This window comes from Cuculus canorus, chromosome 1, assembly GCF_017976375.1.
Source record: "Cuculus canorus isolate bCucCan1 chromosome 1, bCucCan1.pri, whole genome shotgun sequence".
NCBI classification, from domain to species: Eukaryota; Metazoa; Chordata; class Aves; order Cuculiformes; family Cuculidae; genus Cuculus; species Cuculus canorus.
In genome coordinates this window covers 150,453,882-150,477,716 of record NC_071401.1, presented here as the reverse complement: position 1 = coordinate 150,477,716, position 23,835 = coordinate 150,453,882, and the positions used below count along the sequence as shown (strand labels likewise).

At 42.6% G+C, this 23,835-nt stretch overlaps 1 protein-coding gene across 7 annotated transcripts in view; it reads right to left on the bottom strand.

Moving 5' to 3' along the window:
- The window catches only part of DGKI (diacylglycerol kinase iota), a 229,154-nt gene extending 205,319 nt beyond the window's left edge, over nucleotides 1–23,835 (bottom strand). For 5 of the 7 annotated variants that reach the window (XM_054080460.1, XM_054080513.1, XM_054080496.1 and 2 more), the window contains exon 1: nucleotides 23,506–23,835. In XM_054080460.1, the coding sequence (XP_053936435.1) occupies nucleotides 23,506–23,690 (185 nt within the window). In that variant the 5' untranslated portion in view covers nucleotides 23,691–23,835. The remainder of the gene's footprint in view (nucleotides 1–23,505) is intronic. The other 2 variants (XM_054080467.1, XM_054080504.1) reach the window with 2 other exon arrangements.

Here is a 23,835-nt window from a genome sequence, read left to right as displayed (position 1 = left end):
TATTATATTCAGTTACATAAAATGTGATTTCCCGCTACATGGTACTAGACCTTCCCTAACTTTAAAAACCCAACACAGTGCTTATATACTTAGCTAGGCAAATCACTTTAACTTAGAGAAATGTCACATTCAGTGAAATTAAAATAAAACATAATACCATTTTAGGTTTTACACTGCCATTTCTTGTCATAAATGTCCAAAGAAAAGCAAAACCATTTCACTGAAACTTAAAGTATAAGAGGTACACAAGTAAGAGGCAAAGTCTTAGACCACAGCTACAGCTGCTCACAGTCACCTATACCCATTAAAAAAAAAATCAAGAAAATATGCCTCAAAGTCACAATTGGGTAGTAAAGCCCAATGCGGTGGCAGGAATGACTGGGAGTCTGTCTCTTCTAAAAGATACAAAATCAGACATGACACAAGCACAAAACAGGATAAATTAGTCCTGTAGGCTTTGATACAGAGTCAGTCTTTGGTTGCAGTGTTCAGAGACAGGCAGAAAAAGATCCTGATAAAGGTCTGTTCAAAGAAATCCAAGAGGTAGAATAAGAGAAGTGGGAACTAGTGAGCGATGGGTTAAAAAAGAAATCATTGCATAGCATGAGGGCTTAATAGCTGCGAACACAGGGCAGAGGAGGCTTGTGATGTTCAGTGCCTGCCTGTGAATGGGCCCTCTGGCAACTGAAGAGCAGAGTCAAATCTTCAGGGCTGCATCTTTCAACCAAGCTGGTGAGAAGATGAAGTTATCAACTAAACATTTATGAAGAGCTACACCCAGTATTACAACTCATTAGTGAAAGTTAGGAACTAATAATACAGTTCCCTTGTCCAAAAATCATTCTGTTTGTAATACCCTCTCTGCAGCAAATATTTCAAACTCATCACCCCATCTTCCAACTCACAGCGATTTCATAGAATAGTTCGGGTTGGAAGGGACCTTAAAGATCACCCAGTTCCAATCCCCCTGCCATGGCCAGGAACACAACCCACTAGACCAGGCTGCCCAAAGCCCCATCCAACCTGGCCTTGAACACCTCCAGGGATGGGGCAGCCACAGCTTCCCTGGGCAACTTATGCCAGTGTCCCACCACTCTCACTGTGAAGAAATTCTTCTTAATGTCTAGCCTAAATCTACCCCTCTCCAGTTTATACCCATTTTCCTCATCACTACAAGCCTTTGTGAACAGTCTCCCCCCAGCTTTCTTGTAGGCCCCTTTCAGGTACTGCTTTTGTCTGCATTCACAGTGAAAAACATCCTGTGACAGTGAGAAGTTACAAATAAAATTTAAGGGTTCTCAAAACCAGGTTCGTTTCAATAAAGGAAGATAATAGGAAACCCAGCTCTAGGCAATCCCAAGAATTTCAAACACTGCTGGAAACCAAATGGTAAATAACCATCAGACAAATGCTTGATCTATCCACTAAGGTAACCAAACAGGCAAGCATAGAGGAAAGGTTGCTTTAATGTGCTAGAACCCTGAAGGCAGCCTGGCTTTCCATGCCTGCTGCTTAGTGGGTCAGTAGCAGAGAGCACCTGCCACATTCAAAGCATCACTCCCTAACTGCAGGGGGAATGAGAAATGCAGAGATCACAAGCATTAAGCCTACTTCTTTCTCAGGGCCAAACAAATTTGGGTCCTCTCACCCTTGATAAATCCTCTCTAAAATTTTTGCACTTCAAGGCATAAATTCACAAGAGGTTATTAAAAGTGTAACATAATTCAGAGTCTGCAAAGTCCTCTGTCACACCCCAGCACTTCTAGTGTTTCACACCATCCGTATAAAGCCACTTAGTCCTTGGCGACATTTAAACAGAAAATTCCCCTTTAGTTCCTCACTCCAATTGCCATGACAGAAACCAACAGAGTGAATCTTTTAACTTTAAACAGCACCTTTGTTTCTCTACTACATAAACTCTGTTATTGTACGTATACAGACAACATGCTGACACACATATTAAGATAACACGGACCACAGGTGATCCACTTAGATAAACAAACATGACAACTTGGACCACAGATATATACACACAAGCATACATAAAAGCTTCCAACCTCCGTATATTCCAAGGATGCTTGTCTTTCCACCGGTCCCACATGCCTGAGAAATTCTGCCAGCTCCTGCACCTTCTGCGCTCAGCACTTAGTGCTCGTCTTTCTTGCCAACTGCATGAGCTACACAGCACAATGGCAGGAAAGCCCCAGGGAGACTTAAGGAGTACCCTGCAACTGTCCCAGAATACTTTAATGGGAAAAAGATGGAGGGGAAGAGATTGTTCCCAAGACGTCACTGGAACTGCTGTCATATCAGTAGGTTTTACTCACCTTCCCATTTTTTGTATTTAGGTCAAAATATGAGTAGTTTCTTGCAAAACAGGAGGGGGGGGGGAAACATTTCTTGGTTTATTTTTTTCCATGGAAGACTTGAACGTCAGGATGGGAAGTAAAAAGAGAACAAGCAAAGCCCATATAACTGCCAGATGCTCCTGAAATCTTCCTTTAAATCCAGGGACCACAAGCATCAAGTTAGAGTAAGAAATAAAGAATCCCTTGCCTTTGTGTCAAACACATAGCAACAGCTGTGGCTTTGCTAAAAACTCCAGGTGTTTTAGCCTTTCATAATGACAGACAATGTCAGGCAAAGCACGTAACAGCACTTACCTCTGTAACACAGTATAACAATAATATCATCATAGTTTGCTGTTACATCTTTATATAAGTATGAAGAAGCTACTATATTCATCTTGGAAATGTTAGGCGCTTTGCTTACAGCCCGACAAAAAGTCAGAGTGGATTCAGTAATAAATTTAATTTAAATTACAGTGCATAACAATAGTCCATCCCATGCTAATGGCAACTCTTCTTTTTGCCAATATGTTCTCTCTGTTAGGAATCTGGATGGCTGTTTAGCTGGTTCATTTGCTGTTTTGTGTCACACATCATCATTTCTTCTCTGCTGATGTTTTCTAGCTTTACAACTGAGGATTATCCCTTTGGGCTAATAATCCCTTTTCCAAACAGGTAGTGTCGTGAGATACAGGAAGCAGGTATAACAAATCCAGAAAAGCAAAACCTTTCGTAGCTCTCTGCCAATCTTTATTATTTCCATTCCCTAAATACCCACTTTCCCTTAACACCAACTAACCTTCTACAAAAACAGCTGAGCTTCAGTGCAGACAAAAAGAGGTCTCCTCCCCAACAAATTGTTCACAGCATCCCAACTTCTGCAGCTCACCCAGGCTTCACAATACCAAGGCAACTATACCAACCCCCTACAGTCTCAACTCTCAAGCTCAGCTCCAAAAGCCACTAAGACAGCTCAGCCACGTAGTACTTTAATCTTTCTTCTTCCTAGGACACCCCATCAGACGCATTTTTCTGGCACCTCTGCCTAGTAAATTAAGGTACTCACTGACCCGAGCTTGCATCGCTGACCTTCACCTTGAATAACTGCTGCTTCTGCTATAAGTGACCAGCCCAGAACACTGGGCATGATATTCCCAAAGAACCACCTTCAATTCAGAGTGATCTCCTAATTACTACTACTTTTAACGCTTGCTATCATTTCTGCACAGAGATAAATAAATCCTCATCTTCTCTCAGAGATCCAGAGACTCTTCTGAAACATTTCCAGTCAGCATTTTTTCCAAACTGCTTCTTTAAAATGCCTTTTTTAAAAAACAAAGGTGACTCACCATCTAATGCAAGATAGTCTGACTCACACTTAACACTTTGATCTCCACACTCATTTTGGTCAGCAACTGGCTTAGCCATATCCTTCTACTACATGTAAGAGGAAATAAAGAAGAAAGCAAAATATACTTTAAACATCCAATCAGTTCCAGACCATCAAGAAATGCTCAAGATAGATCTGCAGAGAAAGGAAAATTGCTTCAGCACCCAGAGACCTATTACAAATTAGAACAGAAATTAAGTTTTTCAGCAAGAGACAGATTTCCACTTTCACGTTCTCAGACTTAAATGAAAAGGGGGCTCTGTACAAAAGGTATTTTGCTAGAGGGGTTTCTTTTTCTCATTTAGCTTCATCAAAATCCTCATGATAAAACCAAACAGCACCACTTCAGAAATGAAATAACAATCCAAAACCAATTTCCCATTTGCACATAACTTGCAGTGGAATTTACTACTTAATACTCCCTAAAGTACCTAAAAAGGGGAGCCCTAAAAACTGAGGCCCAAAGTTAGGTCAGATATAAACTGCTACCACTGTACCCATAAGCAGCTCACAGTTGAAACAGCAAAGCATCAACACCTGTGTTAGAGCTGCACAACCTTGACTCAGAGGAGGCTCTGGTGAGGTGGATCCAGTTAAGCTGTCTGCATCAATTTTCCAGAGGAATCCAAGAAACTGTGGAGCAGGTCTCACTGAAATTAGCAAGAAATTGCTTGCCTTTAGCTTTCTTTGAAAGAACACCAGGTTAGCCTCATAGCCTGGCCTTCACATTGGTCAAGAGACAGCTAATAAGATCAAAACAAGGTCTTTACCTGCTTGGGAACAAACTGACATCTCTTACACACAGGCTTCTGAGTAATTTAAAAGTGGTAAGAGACTCCAGTCCAAACTAAAGTGAACTTGGCAGCGTCAGGTTTACAATTGAATTCTATGATCTTAAGGGTCTTTTTCAACCTATATGACTTCATTGTATTAAAAAAAAAAAAAGCTTATGATCTAGAATTTAAGAAGCTGTTTACTAGGTTTTCAGTTCCGTGCATTTGGGTTTCTTTAATCCTCTTCTGATTAAATAGGATGAAAAGGATATAATGGACTAAGGAAGAAAAAGATTTTGATATAGTGACTGAAAACTGAGTTTAAGTGACAGAAGCCAAGGCTTTGCTTATAGCCATGTCTTAGAAAGCAAGGTGCAAGGAACCTCAAGACACTCGCAAAAGCACATACCATAAAGCATTTCTTCCTCACAGTTCTTACATAGATGTCAACAGACAAAAATTCCCCTTGCTTCACGTACTTCCTCTCTGCTCTGGCAGATGTTAGCACCCAGACCCACTGCACCCACACATTTTTGAGTTCAGTTTGTGTTTAACACCTCATGAGATCATAAAGACCAGCACTTCCAGTAGATACTTTTGTGGGCCAAGCAGGCAGGACTGGTCTCTAGAAACCCCTTGCCTAGAGGCAGAAAGCTCTGTCTGCGTCCATCACTGTGGCGTCTGAGCTCTGCATGGGCAAGGTGACTTTGAGAGAAGTTGTGCTAACCTACAATTTATTTCATGCCCCATTGGAAAGGAACAACGGCCTTATCCTGTTCCTCACTCACAGTGAAGGCTCATTATAAGTTCTCCTGTTATGAGGGGCACCTATATCATCAGCCCCAGCAGGACAGCAAGTAATTAGTGGAGAATCAGGCTCAGTTTTTCTCTGGTATGGATTAGCCAAAGTCCAATCTATCATATGCCTCCACAGCTTGTCAGCTGCATGTGATCACTCATGAATAATGTTCTCCTGCCCAGCTCAGAGGCACATACCCATGCCCCCTTACTGACCGCATGTCATACACAGACAGACACACGTCTCCAAGATGCAGCTGAGATATCCTTATCCAGTGCTTTACAAACACAGCAGTTAAAATTGATGTATACAAAGTAATATGTATCAGACCAGTCAACTCTCGGTCTGAGGAATACTACGCTGCCTCTCGAACCCACAATGTTAGCAAGAGTCTGTATAACGCAACTGCCAGGCAAAGGCACAAACCCAGTTGAATCATGCTACCAGAAAATGTCCATCCTCTCCTGCTGTTGCCAGGACAATTGTCCCTCCAGCTGCCCACTTTGTCTTTGCTGTAGCCAAAAAGGGAAAAGTGTGGTGCAGCCTCTTTAAAACAAAGAAAATTCCTCTGATTTCAAGAGGACACGGTCTCTAAACTGCATAAGATTTAAAGGAGAAAACTGCATCTGAGAAGAAGATGGGCAGAACTTGCTTCCAGATGCACCCTGGATTCCCAGCTGGTCTCCACAAGCTGACATCGCTGCACAGGCAGCACCAGGTCCCTGGTACAAACATTGGGGAAGCCTGGCATTGAACTGTGGTGTTCCCAGGGCAGCCACATACCCACATCTCTCTATACAGCTAGGGAGGAACTTGCAGGCTGCCGGACAAGCACAGATGGAAAAGTTATTGAAGTAGTTTCTTGGCCATCACAGTCTCCGATTAACTAAAGTTGCAACCCCAGTGGTAGGCAAAACTTCCTCAATCTGGAGGACCTAATAAAATTTATTGTGCTCTGCTAGATTCTTCCCAAGGAATTACTATTGTAATCTGGTGAGAGACTCAACTATCAGCTGTTTCTGAAGAGAATCACTGAGGTCTAAACAGCAGAGGGATCTAGGTCACTGCTCAAGTCCAGGTTTTAAAAGTCTGTGCTGGCAACAGACACCTACCTTGCTCTGGGCTTGTCATGCTGCCTGTCTTCTTTCACTTACTGCTCCAGAATTTGGGAGCACAGAGCTCCTCTACCCGCCTGCGCAGCTCAGAACAGTGATCCCGCTTTGTACAATGCCTACTATAGCAGGTAGGACTAGTTGGCGCAGCGCTCATGACATTTATAAGCTGTTCTTCCCCACACAACAGCAGGATAGGATCCTTGGCAAGCAGATCCTTTGCCTAAGGGCACAAGGGCAGATTGAGGCAAAAACACTGTATATTGGGCTGCTTTAACCAGAAGGAATGAAGGTCAAGGGCTTTGAGAGAGAAGAGACAAATGAAAAACTGTACTACAAAGGCAACCGTCAGTGAAAGAGCATTCGAAACTACCTGCACAGCACTCACTGAAATCCTCTCTAATGCTGGTAAGATTCTCAGATTGGCTAAAAAACAGAGAAAGTCTTGGGTGCCCCAAGCTCACTTGTCCGCAAGCAGGCACCCAAAAGAGCTATTGACATCTCTAGTAAACTTCCGGAGAATTCATAACTTGTTCTATATTCCTGAATTTCATCTCCTGCAGGAAGAGGAGAATAGCTTGCCCTCTGCCATCCCAATGGTGCTGCAGGGATTAATTTATTTCTGTACAGGGTTTTGAAAACCACTTTAGAAGTTCCCAGAATTAGTCATTCTTCCCAGAAACTGCTTTGGAGAGAGGCTTGTGCTCAGCAGTCTGGGGCCAAGAGCAGGGCCTGGGCTGCAGAGATCCCACCTCAGCAACGAGCAGCTCCCCGAGGCAGAGGGTGACCCCAACACAACATCACAGGCATGGGTGGCATAAAGGTTACTGTCTGCAAGTTAGTACGCTCTGGTAAGGATTCCCAAGCACCGGCTGCAAGAGTAACTATGCTCTAACATTCAGCAGCAATAACCAGACAATGTTATTCTCTCTTCTTTGAAAGTCACACCAAGAACCAACATCCTGGCGATAAGCAAGACAGCTAGATCTCCAAAAACCGTTAGGAGCCCTGTCTCTATGCTCCCACGTGGGCAGAAACACATGTTCCTCTCCAGGTCATAAAAGAGCAAGAAGAGCAAGGAACGACACAAAAAGAATTAGGCAAACATCACAAGAGCAAGAGAAAAAACAAAAGCACTGACACCCACAAAAGCTCTCTAGCAGTTTCTTGCCAATCAGTCCATCCCCAGCCCTACCCGCAGCTATTCACACTTCCTTCCATCCCCTGTTACATTTTAGTAATTCTTGTCGGTGGCTCTTCTGCTAATATATCACTCCTGGAGCTGAGGTCAGAGCAGTAAACAGCAGCAAAACCAGCCCAGCTGAGCAGAGTCTGCCTGGCTCTGAGGGACCGTGCAAGAGGGTCTTGAGGAGACAAGGCAGCCAACACACAAAAACGCTGCAGAAGTAATTCAGTATTTTTAAAAGCTTTCTTTTACAAACTGCATACAGTCAGCAGCATGGAAAAATTGTATGAACTGACCATTTAATAGAGTAGTTCAAATCCCACCAGCTTGAGCACAAGACCCCTGTTTGCCTGATTTCCTTTGGCCCCTGTTAAGTAGCTCTCCTAGCCTTTATAGCACAGGCAAAAGCTAAAGCATCAGATGACCTGCCCCCAAAATAGTCTAGCTCCAGGAATCCTAGTTTTTCTCACAAAACCAATTCCAAAGGGACAAGTCACTACTATTTGAAGCGCCCACACAAAAGAATCCGTTAAGTTGCTCCAAGATTCATTTACCTTTTACATTTCACTACCATCATTTTTCCCATATTTTTTCAAACAGCTACAGTGGAACATTACTCTCAATTACATGTAGTGTTTCATGTTTAAAAACTCAACACAAAAGATTCATGGAAGGGAAAAAAAGCGTGCCTTCCCACCTGGAAAAGTCTGTGTGACACAGGAGATCTGTTGCTCATTCTAGCATCTCTATATAAATGATATTTCCTTTACATCACAGCATCCTGACAGACCACAGAAGCTTAGAGCAATATCCTTTTGGATGCACAACTGTTTCCTCAGTGCATATTTACTGACTTTTTCCAGACCATCATTCTTTATTTGGAGCTATATTTTTATGCACAAAATGGTAGCTTTCAGAGGAGGCAGGAGTTATTAAAAAGTTCATCTGTTCCAGCTGCTTATTCCTCACTTAAACTCATCATTAATCCTCTTTTTATGACATCGTAATTGTCCCTATGGCAACCAATTATGATGTCACAAACAAGATTAGAATTTGAGATAGGGGAACAGAATTAGCTCCTTCATTATTTGTTTAGGTGCCCAGCGGCTGTCATGCCTGATCAAATCACTGGCCCGTGCCTTCAAGAGGTCTCTTTTCAATATCCCACCCATACCTGGTATTTTAAGGGAAGGTAGCCAGAAACACAAGCAGCAGCATGTGCTCAGCAAAGGAAGGAGAGCTGTATTGAAGGATACCTTTTCCCTTCAATGATTTGCTGCAGCAGTGAATTCCCTATTAAATACACACAAAAGGAACACGTATGGTAAGTAAAGAAAAAGCCCCTGAGCTCCCTTATTTCATATTTGCTTCTACACGTAACCTAAATGCTGCAGTTTACCATCTCTCTTCCTGCAGAATAATCACAAATACTCTTGAATGCCTGAAGTGATTTACATTACCCTTCTCTAGTCTGTTTTTTCATTTCATCTGTACTTTTTCAAGCTCCCAACAAACGAAAGAAAGAAAAAATAAAACGAAAAAGAACAAAGAGGTTAAGTATCACCCACCCAGACACCATTCAGCATATCATCAACAACTGGAGGTGTCTCATACTCAAAATAAGAATGCCTTTTATCCACTCCTCCTCTCACAGGTTTGTTTTGCATCTTTCTGGCAAGGTGAATGAGAAGGGTAGCAGTGAGGGTTAAGATAACAGCAAAGTTCATCAGCAAAAGGTGGCTGGCCCATGGAATAACACCAGGACCTGTACAGAGGCACCAGCACCTTCTCCTTCTAATACACGTTCCTTTCACCAGCCAGGTCTGGCTTTGAACCATTACGGAAGAGATCAGCAGAGTCAAGGGCAACCCATGCATTTTTATCTTCCAGTTAATTTTTTAAAATGCCAAATGTGCCCATATTTTGTAGAAAAAGAGATGAAGAGGGCAAGAGATTTACTTTCATGTCCTACATTAGGACCGAATCACAAAACAACTGCCTCTCATCTGCCCCTGCAGCTGGCAGAGGAGTTCCTTTTAAAGATGCAGTTCACAGCAGGCGAAATGACATCTCTATTTGGCTGTACAGCTACTGCAGCACTTTTATGAACTGACATACTTGCCAGTATCCACTAAAAGTAGTCACCAATTCAAACCAGGTTTCTCTCTCACCAAAATAATACCATAAAAACTCCCCCCGAAAAAAAAGAAAACCATGTTTTTTACATAAAGTTTACTATGTTTTGCTTCATTTTTTTTTTAAATATGGAAATGTTTGTCAAATGCTAACAAGCACATACATCTATTCATCCTATTTGTAGGAGGGGTCCACTAATTTTAGCTTTCTAAGACTGCTCTCCACAGATTATCTGCAGTCAATAGAGATGGGCTCTTTTAAAGGACAGTTTGGAGCCAGAGCTTGAATTAGACTGGCAAAGTGATCCTCTGGAGAAGATTCTCTCACTTGCTAATGATTGTTGAGGACATCAAGGGAAAGCAGCCTCCCCAGCCCAAAACTACGCTTCAAGAGCAATTCCTTCCTTCCTTCCTCATATTGACTTCTTCACACATATCAGGGCTTGCATTTTTTCCAGAGCCAGTAAGAAGTGGCAGCCACCATCAAGGCATGCTCACAGGGACTGATTCACCACAGCAAAGCCATTAGAAGGAAATGCATTAGTCTTAATGGCAAGAACTGCACACTCACATAGCCTCTTCCCAAGAAAGTTCTTAAATGCCTTGGGAGTTGGATGTCGGGAACAGCAAAACCAGGACAAGCAGACACTGTTCTTTGACAGACATGTCAGCAATCCATTGCCCAGAACTAATTTATAATTATAAACATTGTCTTGCTATTTTGCCTGTAATTTATATCCCTTTTTGGGCTGTAGCTACTAAACACCCTTTAGCCTTGAACAGAAGATGGACATCAACCTTCCACATCTAGCCATTAAAAATCCTGAGAGCTAAATCTCACAGAAATTCAGCTTCTACAGAATTCTCACCTTGTCCCCAGCTCACTGTGGTGCAAAACCAATGACTAGAGCGTAGTAGGAGACCCACTATCCAGCGAAGATCCATCACCTTGGTACGCCTTACTGAGAGAGGGTAAATGCTGATCTGACTGCTCCATGGTCAGAAAGGAACAGCAGAAATGGCTAAAGAGCAGGTCAACGCTTCCTGAGGGCAGAAACCTTTTCAGTCCTAACATTAAGGATCACTTTCAGTCTTTATGCAAGATAGGATTTAATGTCCAATAAATGATTACTTAGGTTTTTATTCAGCAGCTACATTCTGCCAGCAGGTGCAGAAACAGGCTCACAGGCACAGAATATTCTCATAAAGACAGAAAAAAACAAAACAAAACCACCACTATTAACCATAGACCTGATGTACTTGCATCTTTCAGGAATGACCTCCCTGTTTGGCTATAAAAACGCAGATGACCATCCACTACTCAATATCACCTTGATAATATACTTGAATCATGACATCAAGCGGCTCCTGGTAGCAGCCAAAGGACAATTCATCTTCCATGTTCATTCAGTCTTTAGTCCTTAAGAAAAGGCTAAGTATCATATGGCTGGTAAACTCTAAACGTGGTTATTGCAACACTTTTCTGTCATGGAAAATTAATCATGACCAAGATAGTTTCACAGATGCTACCAAGCAACAACTTTGGCCTGCCAGAATTCGGCATTTCCATTCTTTGGGAAATGCTCATATTACAAACCAAAACAAAAGAACCTTTCTCTTCTGGCAAAAAATAACTCAGCATGAAGGAGTTCCACACAGTAATATCAACTATTCTATATTTCAGTTAAAATGAATACATGAATGTGTTGCTCATCTGTTTTTTGAAAAAACAAAATCAGCATCTTCCCCAGACCTTAGTTGCAAAATAGTATGCCAAAATTCAATTAAAAAAATAAGTTTCCACTGGAAATTGTTCTGCCACCCTTCTCCATTATAGAACAACAGAATTACAACTGAATGCATATACTGTGGTACCTTCCCAGATATTACCTCATGCCCTTAATTTAGAATGAGTAAGAGGTCACTTTATTTTAAGGAACAATCATGTTTTTGCATTGCTGCTCTGTTTGAGCAGCTCCTCTGCAGAACATCTTGAAATCTTTCTCGTGTTCTTTGCATGTGCCCACAACTCATCATCAGGTACGAGCCCTCCAGGCATACCTGCTTGTTCCCACCACCGCCGTGCTTGTACGCCTCTGTCACTCAAGTCAGACACTGACGTGCACTGTTGTGCCTGCGATGCCTAATGCTGTTTTCACTGGTTTGCATTTATCCTCCTATTATTTATGTTTTCACACATAATAGAAGCAGCTTTGTCTGCCTGTGTAGTAAATTTGCTTCATTGTCTTACAACCTTGCAGCAAAAAAAGCTGTTAGAATCGATTCACAATAGGGAAAACACTTCCATCAAGCAAATATCATTCTCAGCACCTGACAAATTGTGACACCATTCGCAGAGCAGCTGAATCAGAAACAAAAAACTCCCACTGGATGCTCGGGCCGGAGCGGCTGGGGCTTACCATGCAAGAAGCGAAGACAACTGCCCAGGCAGGGTTCAGCTGCAGCATGACAGACTCAACCCTATGTTTTCTGGCCACAACCCCCACGTTGCCAGCAGGAGCAGGTGGGAGAGCTGACTTGCCAGGTAACAGTTTTTTGAGACAACAGGCTGCTCCTCTGACTGGAGGGGAACTCATATCTTTCCTTTTTCAGCCTTTGGGTCGAACTGGGGGAAAGTGGGGCTAAGATTTCCCATTCCTGCTTATTTCCTCCTCCTTTTCTTTCTCTCTCTGTTTCACAGTCCCAATAGCCTCCTTCAAGCTTAGAAAAATTACTTCTATAAAGTAGTACCTGGGGCATCCTAAGCACAATTTCCCACCCTAACTTCCTTTTTGCACCTTATCTTATAATTGCTTGTGAAGCACTGGAAATTCCTGGTCAGATGAGGGGTCCAAAATTCTGACTGGGGTTGAAATGATCAAAACTTCTTTTCATGACCTACAGCTCCAAAAACAAGCAGATGGGGCAAGCAGGTACATAGCTAGAGCTTCCAGACCGAACTGCAGGCCCACATCCATATACTCCAGGAGACAGTCAGCTGCAGCTTCCATTTAGTAAGATGCATGGCTGCAAAGGATAGCAAAATAAGGTCATTTGTGGCAGAAAGGCAACACAACGCCATCTGGTATCTTGGCACTTCACATGTGAAAAAGGATGATCTCTGATTCTCAGAAAGGAAAAGACATGAGTAATCTCAGAATATAGGCCAAAGACCAAAAAGAAAGTGAATTACCTTCTTCGTCTGCTGAGACAGGAGAGAGGCATATTCAGCCTCTGATGAAAGCTTTACTTGCCACTGCCTGTGCTGCAACTCTCCCTGAATAAACAACGACCCTTAACAGTTAGGGAGCAAGGAGGAGGAATGAGCCCAGCACTTTCACAACCTCAGGTTATCTCCCCTCTTCCTTCCATTTCCCTCCCAACTTTAGTCATTGTTATCCTCTGTTCCCACAGAGATACATCAGGAGCTGTTAAAAGAGAGAAGCCCTCACACGAAGGTTCAGCAACTGTGGTTTACTTTTCTGTATTCACATTGTACACTCATTTTACTTTAATTTGGTGCAAGACTGGGTACTAATATGAACACCAAACTCAAAGTCTTTCTTCAAAAAAAAAAAAAAAAGGGAATTGGAAATATAGGCAGCTCTTGTATGGACAGCTTGAGGATATTTTCACAGTCACATCAGAGCTGATGGCAGAATTACATTTGGTTGCTTTCCTTTCAGCACCAAAGAGGTGCGGGTAAGGACAGATGAGTGTATTGAGCTATTTGGGGATTAGAGATAAAAGACATATTGCCCAATCAAGAGACTAGGGGAGGCTTTTCTTTTAAATTCCTTGTTATCTGATCTCTCACATTTTCATCAGATGTGAGGGGAAAACTGGGAAGAATCCATTACTTGATCTTGAATAAGTGTCTCTAGGTGACTACGTGTAAGGAAATGAAAATATTTGTACGTCATATTAAATATCTCTTCCAGTTACCCATTATAGCCATCAGAGATAGCTTAGCTTTGTGTATTTCAGTGAAGGGAAGGAGGGAAATCATCACATGATTTTCTGAAACACATTAATTAAGGAGATTGCTCACACACAAGCTCTATAGGTCCATCCTGCCCCAGAGAGCATTTCTTATAGTGCTGCTGGCTTGAGATTGCCCATAGGTTTGAATGAACATACATAATGCTTAGCTTCTGTTGTTGATAACCGTCACATCCCCAAGAGAGGTCTGGACAGATGCTCGCTGTGTTCTGGGAGAGCCCAGGCTGCTCCCAGAGGGAAAGACATGCAGTATCCTCTCTGCAAAGCAGAAAAATCTGTGCTCCAGCCAGCCCTCTCTTTGGAGGGCACCCAAGTCTTCCAGGCCAGACTGTCCACTGCCATCCCTGCTGAAGGCTATGGTTCTCCTGCTCAGTTGAATTAAGGTTTGATAGGTAAGGGGATGTTTTGGGAAAGAACTGCCAGCCCTAGATCACTTGTCTGAAAGCCACCAGTTTAGCAGTTTCTAAACGCCACATATCAACCTTGTGAGGGGGCATCTTAACTGCTATATTGGTCTCAGTCCAACTCATAACTGTCCTGGCATCACAGCCAACATTAGTCATCCCTCCCACTATGCTGAAAGAAGAGAAACTAAGAGCTGAAAAGACAGAGGCCAAGTAACCCAGCACTCAGTAATTTTGCTGTTCATGCTGGATAATAATGCACTTATCAAACGATGATATGGCCCACATCAGACTCAAGGAAATGAAAAACACTGTTTTGCTCTTTGCCATTTAGGCTGAATCAAGATTTGTGAGGGCAAAAGAGTCCACACCAGCATCACACCACCACTGTATCCAAACCACTGTGAGTCTACTCCAGCACTTTGTTATGCATCAGCAGGGTTTGTCAACCTTTCAGCATTCCTTCAACACCTGAAAATGCTGGAAAAATAAAAAGCTAAAAAGCTGGAGAAGGCAAATGGTGCCTCCTTCATTTTGCCATCGGTTTGCATTACACTGAGAGGGAGCAGTCCAAAACCAGTCTCTATGTCCAACTGCACATAAAACATGTACATAACCACGTTGCAGCCACCGCGACACAGTCCACCACTGTAGGGCTTGAAAACCTCCAGTACTGCAAATCTAAAGAGGAAAGGAAGCAGCTTATCATGAGCATCCTCATAGGGGAGAATAAGAGATGCAGCACTGGACTACAAAGCTCACACTAGCCCTGGAGGCAGGAAAAAACCGCTGAAGCGAGCTCAACAATTTAAACCTTGTAGAACATGAAGCCCGATGTTTATGGAGTTGTGTGTTCTTTTCTCATCATACTCTGCTCTGCACAGCCACAGGTACATAAACCCACACCAAGCACTTGGTGTCTTGGTAGGAACCAGCAAGAAGACAGATGTATGCTGCAAGACTGAAGATAGGGCAAAAAAAGGCAAATTACAGAGTGAAAAGGCAGAGGGAGCAAATCAAAATTGCTAAAGAAATTTAGAAATTCTATCACAGTAAAAGCTAGCTAGGGGCAAAAAGGAACTACCCGCTCCAAAACCAAATATACTGCTCTGGAAGAGAAGTGACAGTTGCACCTGTTTGCTACCTGCAGAGACAAAAATGAAAAATAAGGAATAGCTTAAGTCCTCACTAATCGAAGGCCACTCACAATCAAACATGCCAGCTGCATATGTACTGCTGCTAATTCCTTCTTCAATGTCATTTTAAAATCAGGCTAAAACCTGGAGGTGACTATAGCGCCAGCAGTAAAGGATTCTACAAGCACAAGCAGCTGACAAGGCATCGGTACTGGATATCACCTAAGGCAACAGCATCAGAGGCACTACATGGGAATTCTCTATGTCTCAAATTACAACTCGCCCCAAAACTCCTAATGAAACTTTATTCACATCTTTGGCATTTCACTTACTTTCACAGAAGAGTCCATTGCCCTCTAGGGCAACATCTCAAATCTATAGATCAGGCTAACATTAGCAATTAATAACCAAGGATCCGGCCTAGTGTGCACCTACACATGGTATTTCATTGCCCTCAGAGAATCTACAAGAAGCAGTGCTTGAGTCGGAATGAAACTCAATGTGTTTTCACAACAAAAGGATATACTCCTGGGATTATTCACTAATTGGATAAAAGCATAAGAGCTACCCCATTACCATCCCTAGAGGAAACTCATTAGCAACCTAATGAAATAAAGCGATGACAGGAAGGTATTTTCTCATCATCTTTTAATGCTAACAGGCTTCAAAGCCATTTTGCTTCCTCACCCTCTCCTATGGTGATCAGAATCCCCACTGAACCCCTTGCCTGCACATTACACAGCATGAGGGTGCAGTTTCAGAGCACAGAGGGATTCTAAGATATTCAACTCATCACCTTTGACGTGTGGGTGCAACTGAAGCTTAATCCCTGCCCTACTTGGAAAATACTGGGGCATGTCCAGTGGGTCAAGGTTCCTGATGAGTCATACAATCTAGAAGGCATACAATCCAGCTTTTAGGGGCTTTGCTGTCTGTTTTTATGATAAGCCAAACTCTGGAACATCTGAAAGAAATTAGAAATACTGAAAAACATTTCAAAATTGTAAAGTTCATTAAGTCAGTGAAATTACAAATGAAGTGAGTACTACATAAGCATAGAGCTTCTTAGAACTATGTCTGTATTTAATATGAGAATTTCTTTTTCCTCCTGCTGTAAAGTGTCAGGTCATACTCCTAAATGTGCATATATCATATGTCTAAAGTGTGTCTGATTTGGTCTATATATTAAACACATATTCTTTAATAACATGGATGAATGGAGAATTTTTAATCCAGTAACTGAAGCAGGAAAAGAGAAGTAAAAAGTGCAGTAAAGACAGAAATGAGAAGTGAAACTGAACACACAGCCCACCGTAATACCTTTTCCTCAGCATACACGAGGTCCAGCATTTATTTGGTAGGAAGTACAGATGGTTTTCCCACATAGCTGCAACCTGCAAAACACACTGCAGAGTCCTCCATGCTTGTGTCCTTTTCTTACACTTGCCTTCACCCTGAAGTCGCTTTACCTATACAGAGCCATCAAACATCCAGCACTAACCCTCATGGAGGCTCCTATAGACTCTCTACAAATACATACACACGTAGTCTTATCTACGTTTATTCTTACACGTTTTTTCCTATACACACAGTCACACACAGCTTTCCTCTGTTAAAGAGCCATGACAAGTGGTCAAATAATTCAACAATCACAAGAGAGGGAAGAAAAACAAAAAACAACAACATCAGGACATGCAGGTGAACAGTATAATTGACTTAATGAATCATTCCCACACACAAAGCATTAAAAGAAAACCCAAGTTTGTAGAGAGCGAGGCACAAAGGAGGTCCAACTTTTCACATTCATTTTCTTCCAAGGAGAAGTTTCTCATCATCAGTTCTGTCACTAGAAGGAGTTGCCACAAAGCTGCAAGCCTCCCACGTCTGATTAGTTTCTTAATCTTCTTTCCTTCTCCCTCTTTTCTTTAATATCTAGGAAATCCTTTGGCTGGCTGTCAGTATCTCATGGCCAGGTTGCACTAGATTTACCAATAAAGAAGCAGGAAGAGCATAAAAGACTGTTGCACATGAACATCGCCTTCTCAACATCTCAGCCAAGTTGCCAGATTAAAAAATAGCAAACAAAACAAAACAAAAAACAAAAACAAAAACAAACAAAAAACAAAACAAAAAAAAAACCCAAACAAACAAAACAAAAAAACCCACAACTGTCAAAAGCCTGGTGAGACTTCAAGGAAGTAATTTCACTGGCCCCACCCATGACTGACTCAGCCAACTAAAACCAACTACCTGCTCATTTATTCAAAAAAACTAGCCAGAACAGAAGCGTTCCTCCACCTAATCAAAGTTAGGTGGCATCTGATTGAGTATTTATTACCTCATGAAATTTTCTACCTGCGACAGTCCTAGGGCAATCTGAGTCTACAGGTCTGTGCCTGTGGTAGACATTAGGCACTTGTAGAGTGCAAATCACTGACACATTTATCCCCTCACGAGTACGTACGCAATTCCATTCCAGCTTACACGTAGCTTTACCCAGAGTTATCATTCACAACAAGTCATTTGTAAAGTTCCGCTAACCCCAGATACGGAAGGGAAAACATGACGTGCTCTAAATTAAGAGACAGTCCTTTTACTTTGTACAACCTAGAGACTTTGATGGCCAGACTCACAGCACCTCTCAAAGTCTGGAGGGAACATTAAATGTCAGCCTGTTTTTTCCCGTGGTATTTTTCTTGTTCTGAACTATCCTAGCCTTTTTCTGCATTTTGTTCCAACACAAAACTTCCACCTCAAAGCTTAATAAGTGAAAGACCTTCATGAAGGTCCCTTCATATACCTAAAAAACGTCCACTGATATGCTTTGGGAGAAAATGCTAAAACAATGATGGATGTTTTGGATGAAAAAATAAATTGAGTCACTGCTATGTGAGTGGGTGGTACCAACTCTGCACAGTACATACCCAAAAGTCTTAACAAAGACAGTTGTAAGCAGATTTTACCAGATTAGGCCAGAAAGTGAGAATTATTTTCTTGACATTTTGTAAAAGATAAATATTCATCCATCATTTCATACAGAACCTCACTCATGTACAGAGACAGTATGTATCAAGCTTCAAGGAAACTTAAGTAGAAGAAATCAACACAATCAAAAGATCAAAGGCTTGTGTTGGGTGTTTTCATTTTTATAAATGTCATTCAGCTTTATTTATAATGCTTCACAGTACACTAGTAAATGCTGTCATATATCATAAAATAATTAAGTCTTAGTAATAGGAGACACGTCTATCATCCTGTCTCTATTTAATATTTACTAAGAAATGATGTGCATTTTATGATTACCGTGCCTGTAAATAAATGAAGAAAAAAATGAGCATGTTTCCTATCCTGAAATTTCTATTTTGGTCTGAGGCCCCATCTGTAGTCCCAGGTACTTACATGCTCATCAAGAGTGACAAGGCTTGTGTAATCAGGGATTTCCCAGGATTTCTCTGCCATAGCTTTTTTCCCTTTCGAATGCAGTAACAAAGCCCACTCCGATTAGAACTCCAACTACTTTTTTGCCACAACAGAGAAGCAGTTATTGCTGATGGGGCAGGAGGAAAGGCCGGCTTGATTCTTGGCTTCTGCTTGCAGAGGAAGGGTTGGGAAAGTACACAAAGGGGACTGGCTGAATGGACATAGTGAGTTAAGAAAACCAGTGCCTCCAGTCACTTCCATTACTAAGAGTGAAACACATGGTCTCCTGCTCAGGCAAACCACCTTAGCCGAAACAAAAAAAAAATATCATAATCAAGCCACCAATCCACTGCCTATGAGCACTACAGGACTCAGATGATTTGTTATGGCTCCACTTTTGGAAGTCTCCAAGCCATACGCAAGCAAGAATCCTAAACCTTGCCGCACATTGCGTTGGTTAGGATTTCTCCATATGGTCAAAATGAAATTACATTTCTCTAGACAGACTATTCCCTCTTGACAAGTGTTTGCTAAACACCACTTGAACTCTCACAAGGGGGCCCTGAAAACTTACAACCTTATTTCCAATGCCACTAATCAAGATTCCCTGGATTTCCAAATAATAATTAACAAGAAATTAAGAACAATTTGCATTATTGAAGGTTACAGTTGGTTTATTTTTTGGGTTGTGGTGGTTGGTTTGATTTGGGGTTGGGGAGATCTGGTTTTGTGTTGGGATTTTTTTTTTTTACTTTTTACTACTTCTCTAAGATTGAACAATTAAATGACAAGACTGCATTTCAGATAATTTTTTAGAACTGCAAACACCTGCTGGAAACCTGCTGAATAGAGCTTTATTTCCAAGGTTTTCCCTAGCAATAGCTTTTTATTGTGGAAAAACTCTTATTGAATGTCTCTTTGGCATAGTCTTAATTTGTCTTTATTTCAAGATTCACTTTGGGAAAAGTACTTTAATCTACAAAAGACCATGAAGTTCCTCACAGAACTTTCCAATGACAAAATAATAAAAGTTAAAAGGAAAGAAGTATTTACCCACTAGTTGTGTGTCACAGTGTCTTGTAACTATTCTGCTGGGTCTAGAAATGTAGAGGGTAAATACTGTTCCAAAAACCAGTCAATCTATAGAGGCCATTTTCATCTGGCAGCGGTACATATTTAATTCACTTTTTTTTTTTTTCTTTCATTTGCCAATTTCTTAAGAAAGGGTTGGGAAACTGAACTTCTCGTTCTATCGATTTGCGAAAAAAAAACAAAAACATTTTTCACTTTGTGAGCTACGAGTTCATATTTTAAGTAGAGAAGCCAGAACATCTTTAAGATACTTAACTCCATATTTCTAGGGTAAAAAAACAAAAACAAAACCAAAAGCAAACTAGCCCTAAAAGCTACACCTTAACTGTTGATATTCTGAAGTTAGCATCCCAATATTAAGTAAGGTGGGCTCGTTTAAGCACACGAAGGTGAAGCATTTCTCTGAGCTTTCATTCAGTCTGCATGGAAACTGGGTCTGCGTGATACCCCTCATCAAGGGATCAGTATTGCTGACTGCAGAGCGCCCCTTCCCTCCCTCACCAGCCCTGAACCAGCAGAGCTCCAGTGGCAGCACCCCCTATGCTATCAGGCAGTCCAGGCACCCCATCTGCAAATTAAGATCCACTTAAGGGATGTGCGTTGGCAGCACATACACACACACACACACACACAGACACACTTTAAACCCATTAGCTCATGCACAAGCACAGATAAGTGGCATATCCCCACTGTGTACGTACACATAATTACAGCACATCATTACTAGAAAGAAAACAGCAAGCAAACATCTACTCTTAATGGAATGATGAGCTTTTTGGTGCAGACAACGAGCTCTGTGAATGTCAGGTGCGAGGTGGTTATAGGTGGGAACATGGCAAGGTTCAGGAGTGGTTGTAGAGCTGCCTATGAGGCACGCCTGCATTGCTTAAATCAAGTTTTTCCACCCAAAAGTTCTGTATGGGGAAAAAAGTACGTCTACTTTGGTATTTACACAAATTCACTATATACTTAATACAGCAGTTTCTGCATTATAAGCCTCCAGCTGTATCAGTACAAAACATTGTTTTCTGAACTATGTTACTCACAGTTTTGTACAATTCTAGAGAAATTAACAAGTTATTTGTATGCAACAACTATGTCATTGCCTAAAAAGATCTGTATTACAATGAAATCAGTTGCTGTTTAGCAACAAAAAGGAGGAAAAATATAATACTTTAAGTCAGACTTGGGTAAACCATAGTTTTATAACTGGAAGTGATTAAAGTAAAAACTGCTACAGGAAATATTTTTCTTCCTCTTCCTTTTTTCCCCTTGTGACAATACCTTGACCTCTCTTTGAGCCAGCCCTTCCATTCCTTCAGTTGCCACCAAGAGAACTTTTTTACATGCATTTTCTTGAATCTCTGTGACTTTAAGCAGGTTCCAACTGTTGGATTTTTTTTTTCCCTGCATATACAAATACAGGCATATGGGTGTATGTCAGCATAATGCACCTGCACAGAGAATCCTAAATGAGCTGTTCAGAAGTTCATATGACACCTTGAATAAATTGTTGTACTAGTGGGTAAGGGAGCCCAAGTGCCAGTATAAATAGCTTTTCCATTTTCCTGTGTATAATACAGTCATTTAGATTTACAAATGTATTTCAGCACCATAATTTACTGAGAGAAATTGTAGCAATTCAAGGAACCTGAGGGTGCAGGGTGTGGAGAGCTCAGTGGAAGTCCTTTGTGGAAGTTTTTTACTCTTTTATCTACTCAGGTTGTTCTCTTTACAGATAAAAGAGAAAGTATGCATTAACTGTAGGTAACCAGCTCCAAAAGAAGAAAAGGTGTGGAAATTGATGGATACGAAGAAAATATACTTTCTTGCACGTATCCTGAGGAGAATAAGCAACGTGCATCAAGAGATGCTAAGAAAAAAACCTTTATAGCTAGAGGTTCTGGATTTGCTGTACGTTTGCCTAGATAGAGAAGTGGCAGGAGGCAGAAGAAAACCAAACCCAACTTTTCCTCCTACAGCATTTATTATGAAACCCTTACAAGCATACAGCATGCAGAAATCTTCAAGGATATCCAAGCCTTTAGCATATTTCTAGATGATATACAGAATATGACATTATAAATAGATTTTAATATCCCTCTCCAAAACTAATGCAATAAAAGTGAAAATCTATAGCCTGACTAAAAGAACCTCCAAGATTTACTGCAAACCCCATGCCTTCTGCACCAAGAGCAGGCACATTAGCAGACCTGTCTCATTAGCAGTTACTTCACCAGCTCACCTACAGAATCTGCCTTTACCTGCAGTAGACAACTTGTCCCCATGTGGCACGCGCTAGGAAAACTGTTCAGGATAGAAATGCAAAAGTACTGAGAAACGACTGATGTAATGCTCTTTAGGTGTCCAGTAAATTTTTCTTTTCACATCACTCACCTTAATAAGTCTGGTATGAATCATCACAAACTTCACACGCGCCAGCAAGACCATCAGCCCTTATTAGTAAGTCTGTCTGCATACATGAAGCCTTATATAAAGCTTCAGCTATGAAGAGTGTTTAATTATATCAGTTTTAAGCCCTACCACATGCAGAAACTCAAACTAATACTCAGATGTAAATGACAGCACATTAAAAAAAAAAAAAGTATCTCCATGTTAGGGGAGATTCTTCAGCTCATTTACCTAGAGCTAGAGGCACTCTTTCCTTGCAGAGACAGACACGTAGTAGGTCTGTGTTTTCTGTCTCCTAACTAAAAGCGCTCATCCCAAAGTGCACTAGAATACTAGTTACTGATGGCATGCTGCCTCCACTGGGCTTTGCAGCCAGAAAGCAGCCAGAATTAGGCAAGACTAGAGAACTTTTTGGCATGAAATCAGCTGTCAGACAGCAATCGCTTTTGACAGCTGCTGACCATTAGCAGATCCTAGATATAAGAGAAAACAGATAAACCCCACCAACAGCACAGGTGTAACTACAGAAACTCATTTATTTGATATCACAGATACGGGATAAATACACGGCTATAAAAACCCCAAGTCTCGGGTTATGTCAGGAACGCTGTGCTTTGGCTATAGCGCATCACACAGCACCGCTGGGTGCCCTCTGCCAGGCGCGGGGGTGCCGGGGACCGCTGCCCACCCATCCTCCCAGCGCTGGAGCTTATGCAACGGTGCCGCTGCGGGAGGCGAGCGGAGACGCGCACTCGGGTTACAGTTCCATCAGAGAAACTCCTTTCGGGAGCAGCAATGCCACCGGGAAGGTTTTTCCCCTCCCCTTCGCGAGCGTTTGGAGGTGCTGGGAACACGAGCAGCTTTATGGGAAAGGGTAAAAGCGTGAAGATAAGACTTATTCCCCCGGCAGCCAGGCGAGATCCAGGGCTCTGTCTCCGAGAAACTCTGGGGTTCTCCCACGGACACCGTCCCCTCCCCATCTCCGCTGCGGGGCTGGGGTCGCTGGCTTCACGGAGCGCTGAGCCGAGACGGGGGAAGGCTCTTTTAGACTTCGAAACCATAGAACCACCAGGTTGGAAAAGACCTCTTGGATCACCGAGTCCAACCGTTCCTACCTACCACTAAACCACGTCTCTGAGCACCTCATCTACTCGTCTTTTAAACACCTCAAGGGACGGTGACCCCGCCACCTCCCCGGGCAGCTGTTCCGGCGCCCGGTGACCGTGAAACGAAGAAAAAGCCCCCCTCGGGCTCTAAGGTGCTGCCCAAGCGAAGCCCCCCGTGCCCGGCACCCACCTGTAGGACACCTGCTTCCTGAAGGTGAGGCTCCGCAGCTTCTCCTCCAGCGACTCGTCTGCCGCCGACAGCCCCGGTTCCTCGGGGACCCCGGCAGCCCCCGCCGCCTCCCCGCCGCCCTCAGCCCCCCGGCAGCCGCCCGCCGCCCCCGTCTCCTCCCCGCCGGCTGCGGCGGGGGGGTTCATCGCGGCGGGGCGGCGGGGCCAAAGCGGAGAAGGGAGAGAAGGCAGCGGGGGAGCGGGCGGCGGCTGCAGGCGCAGCGGGGCTGCGGGAGCGCAGGGGCGGCGGGGAGCGCTGCGAGCCGCGGAGGCTGCAAATGGCAGCGCGGCC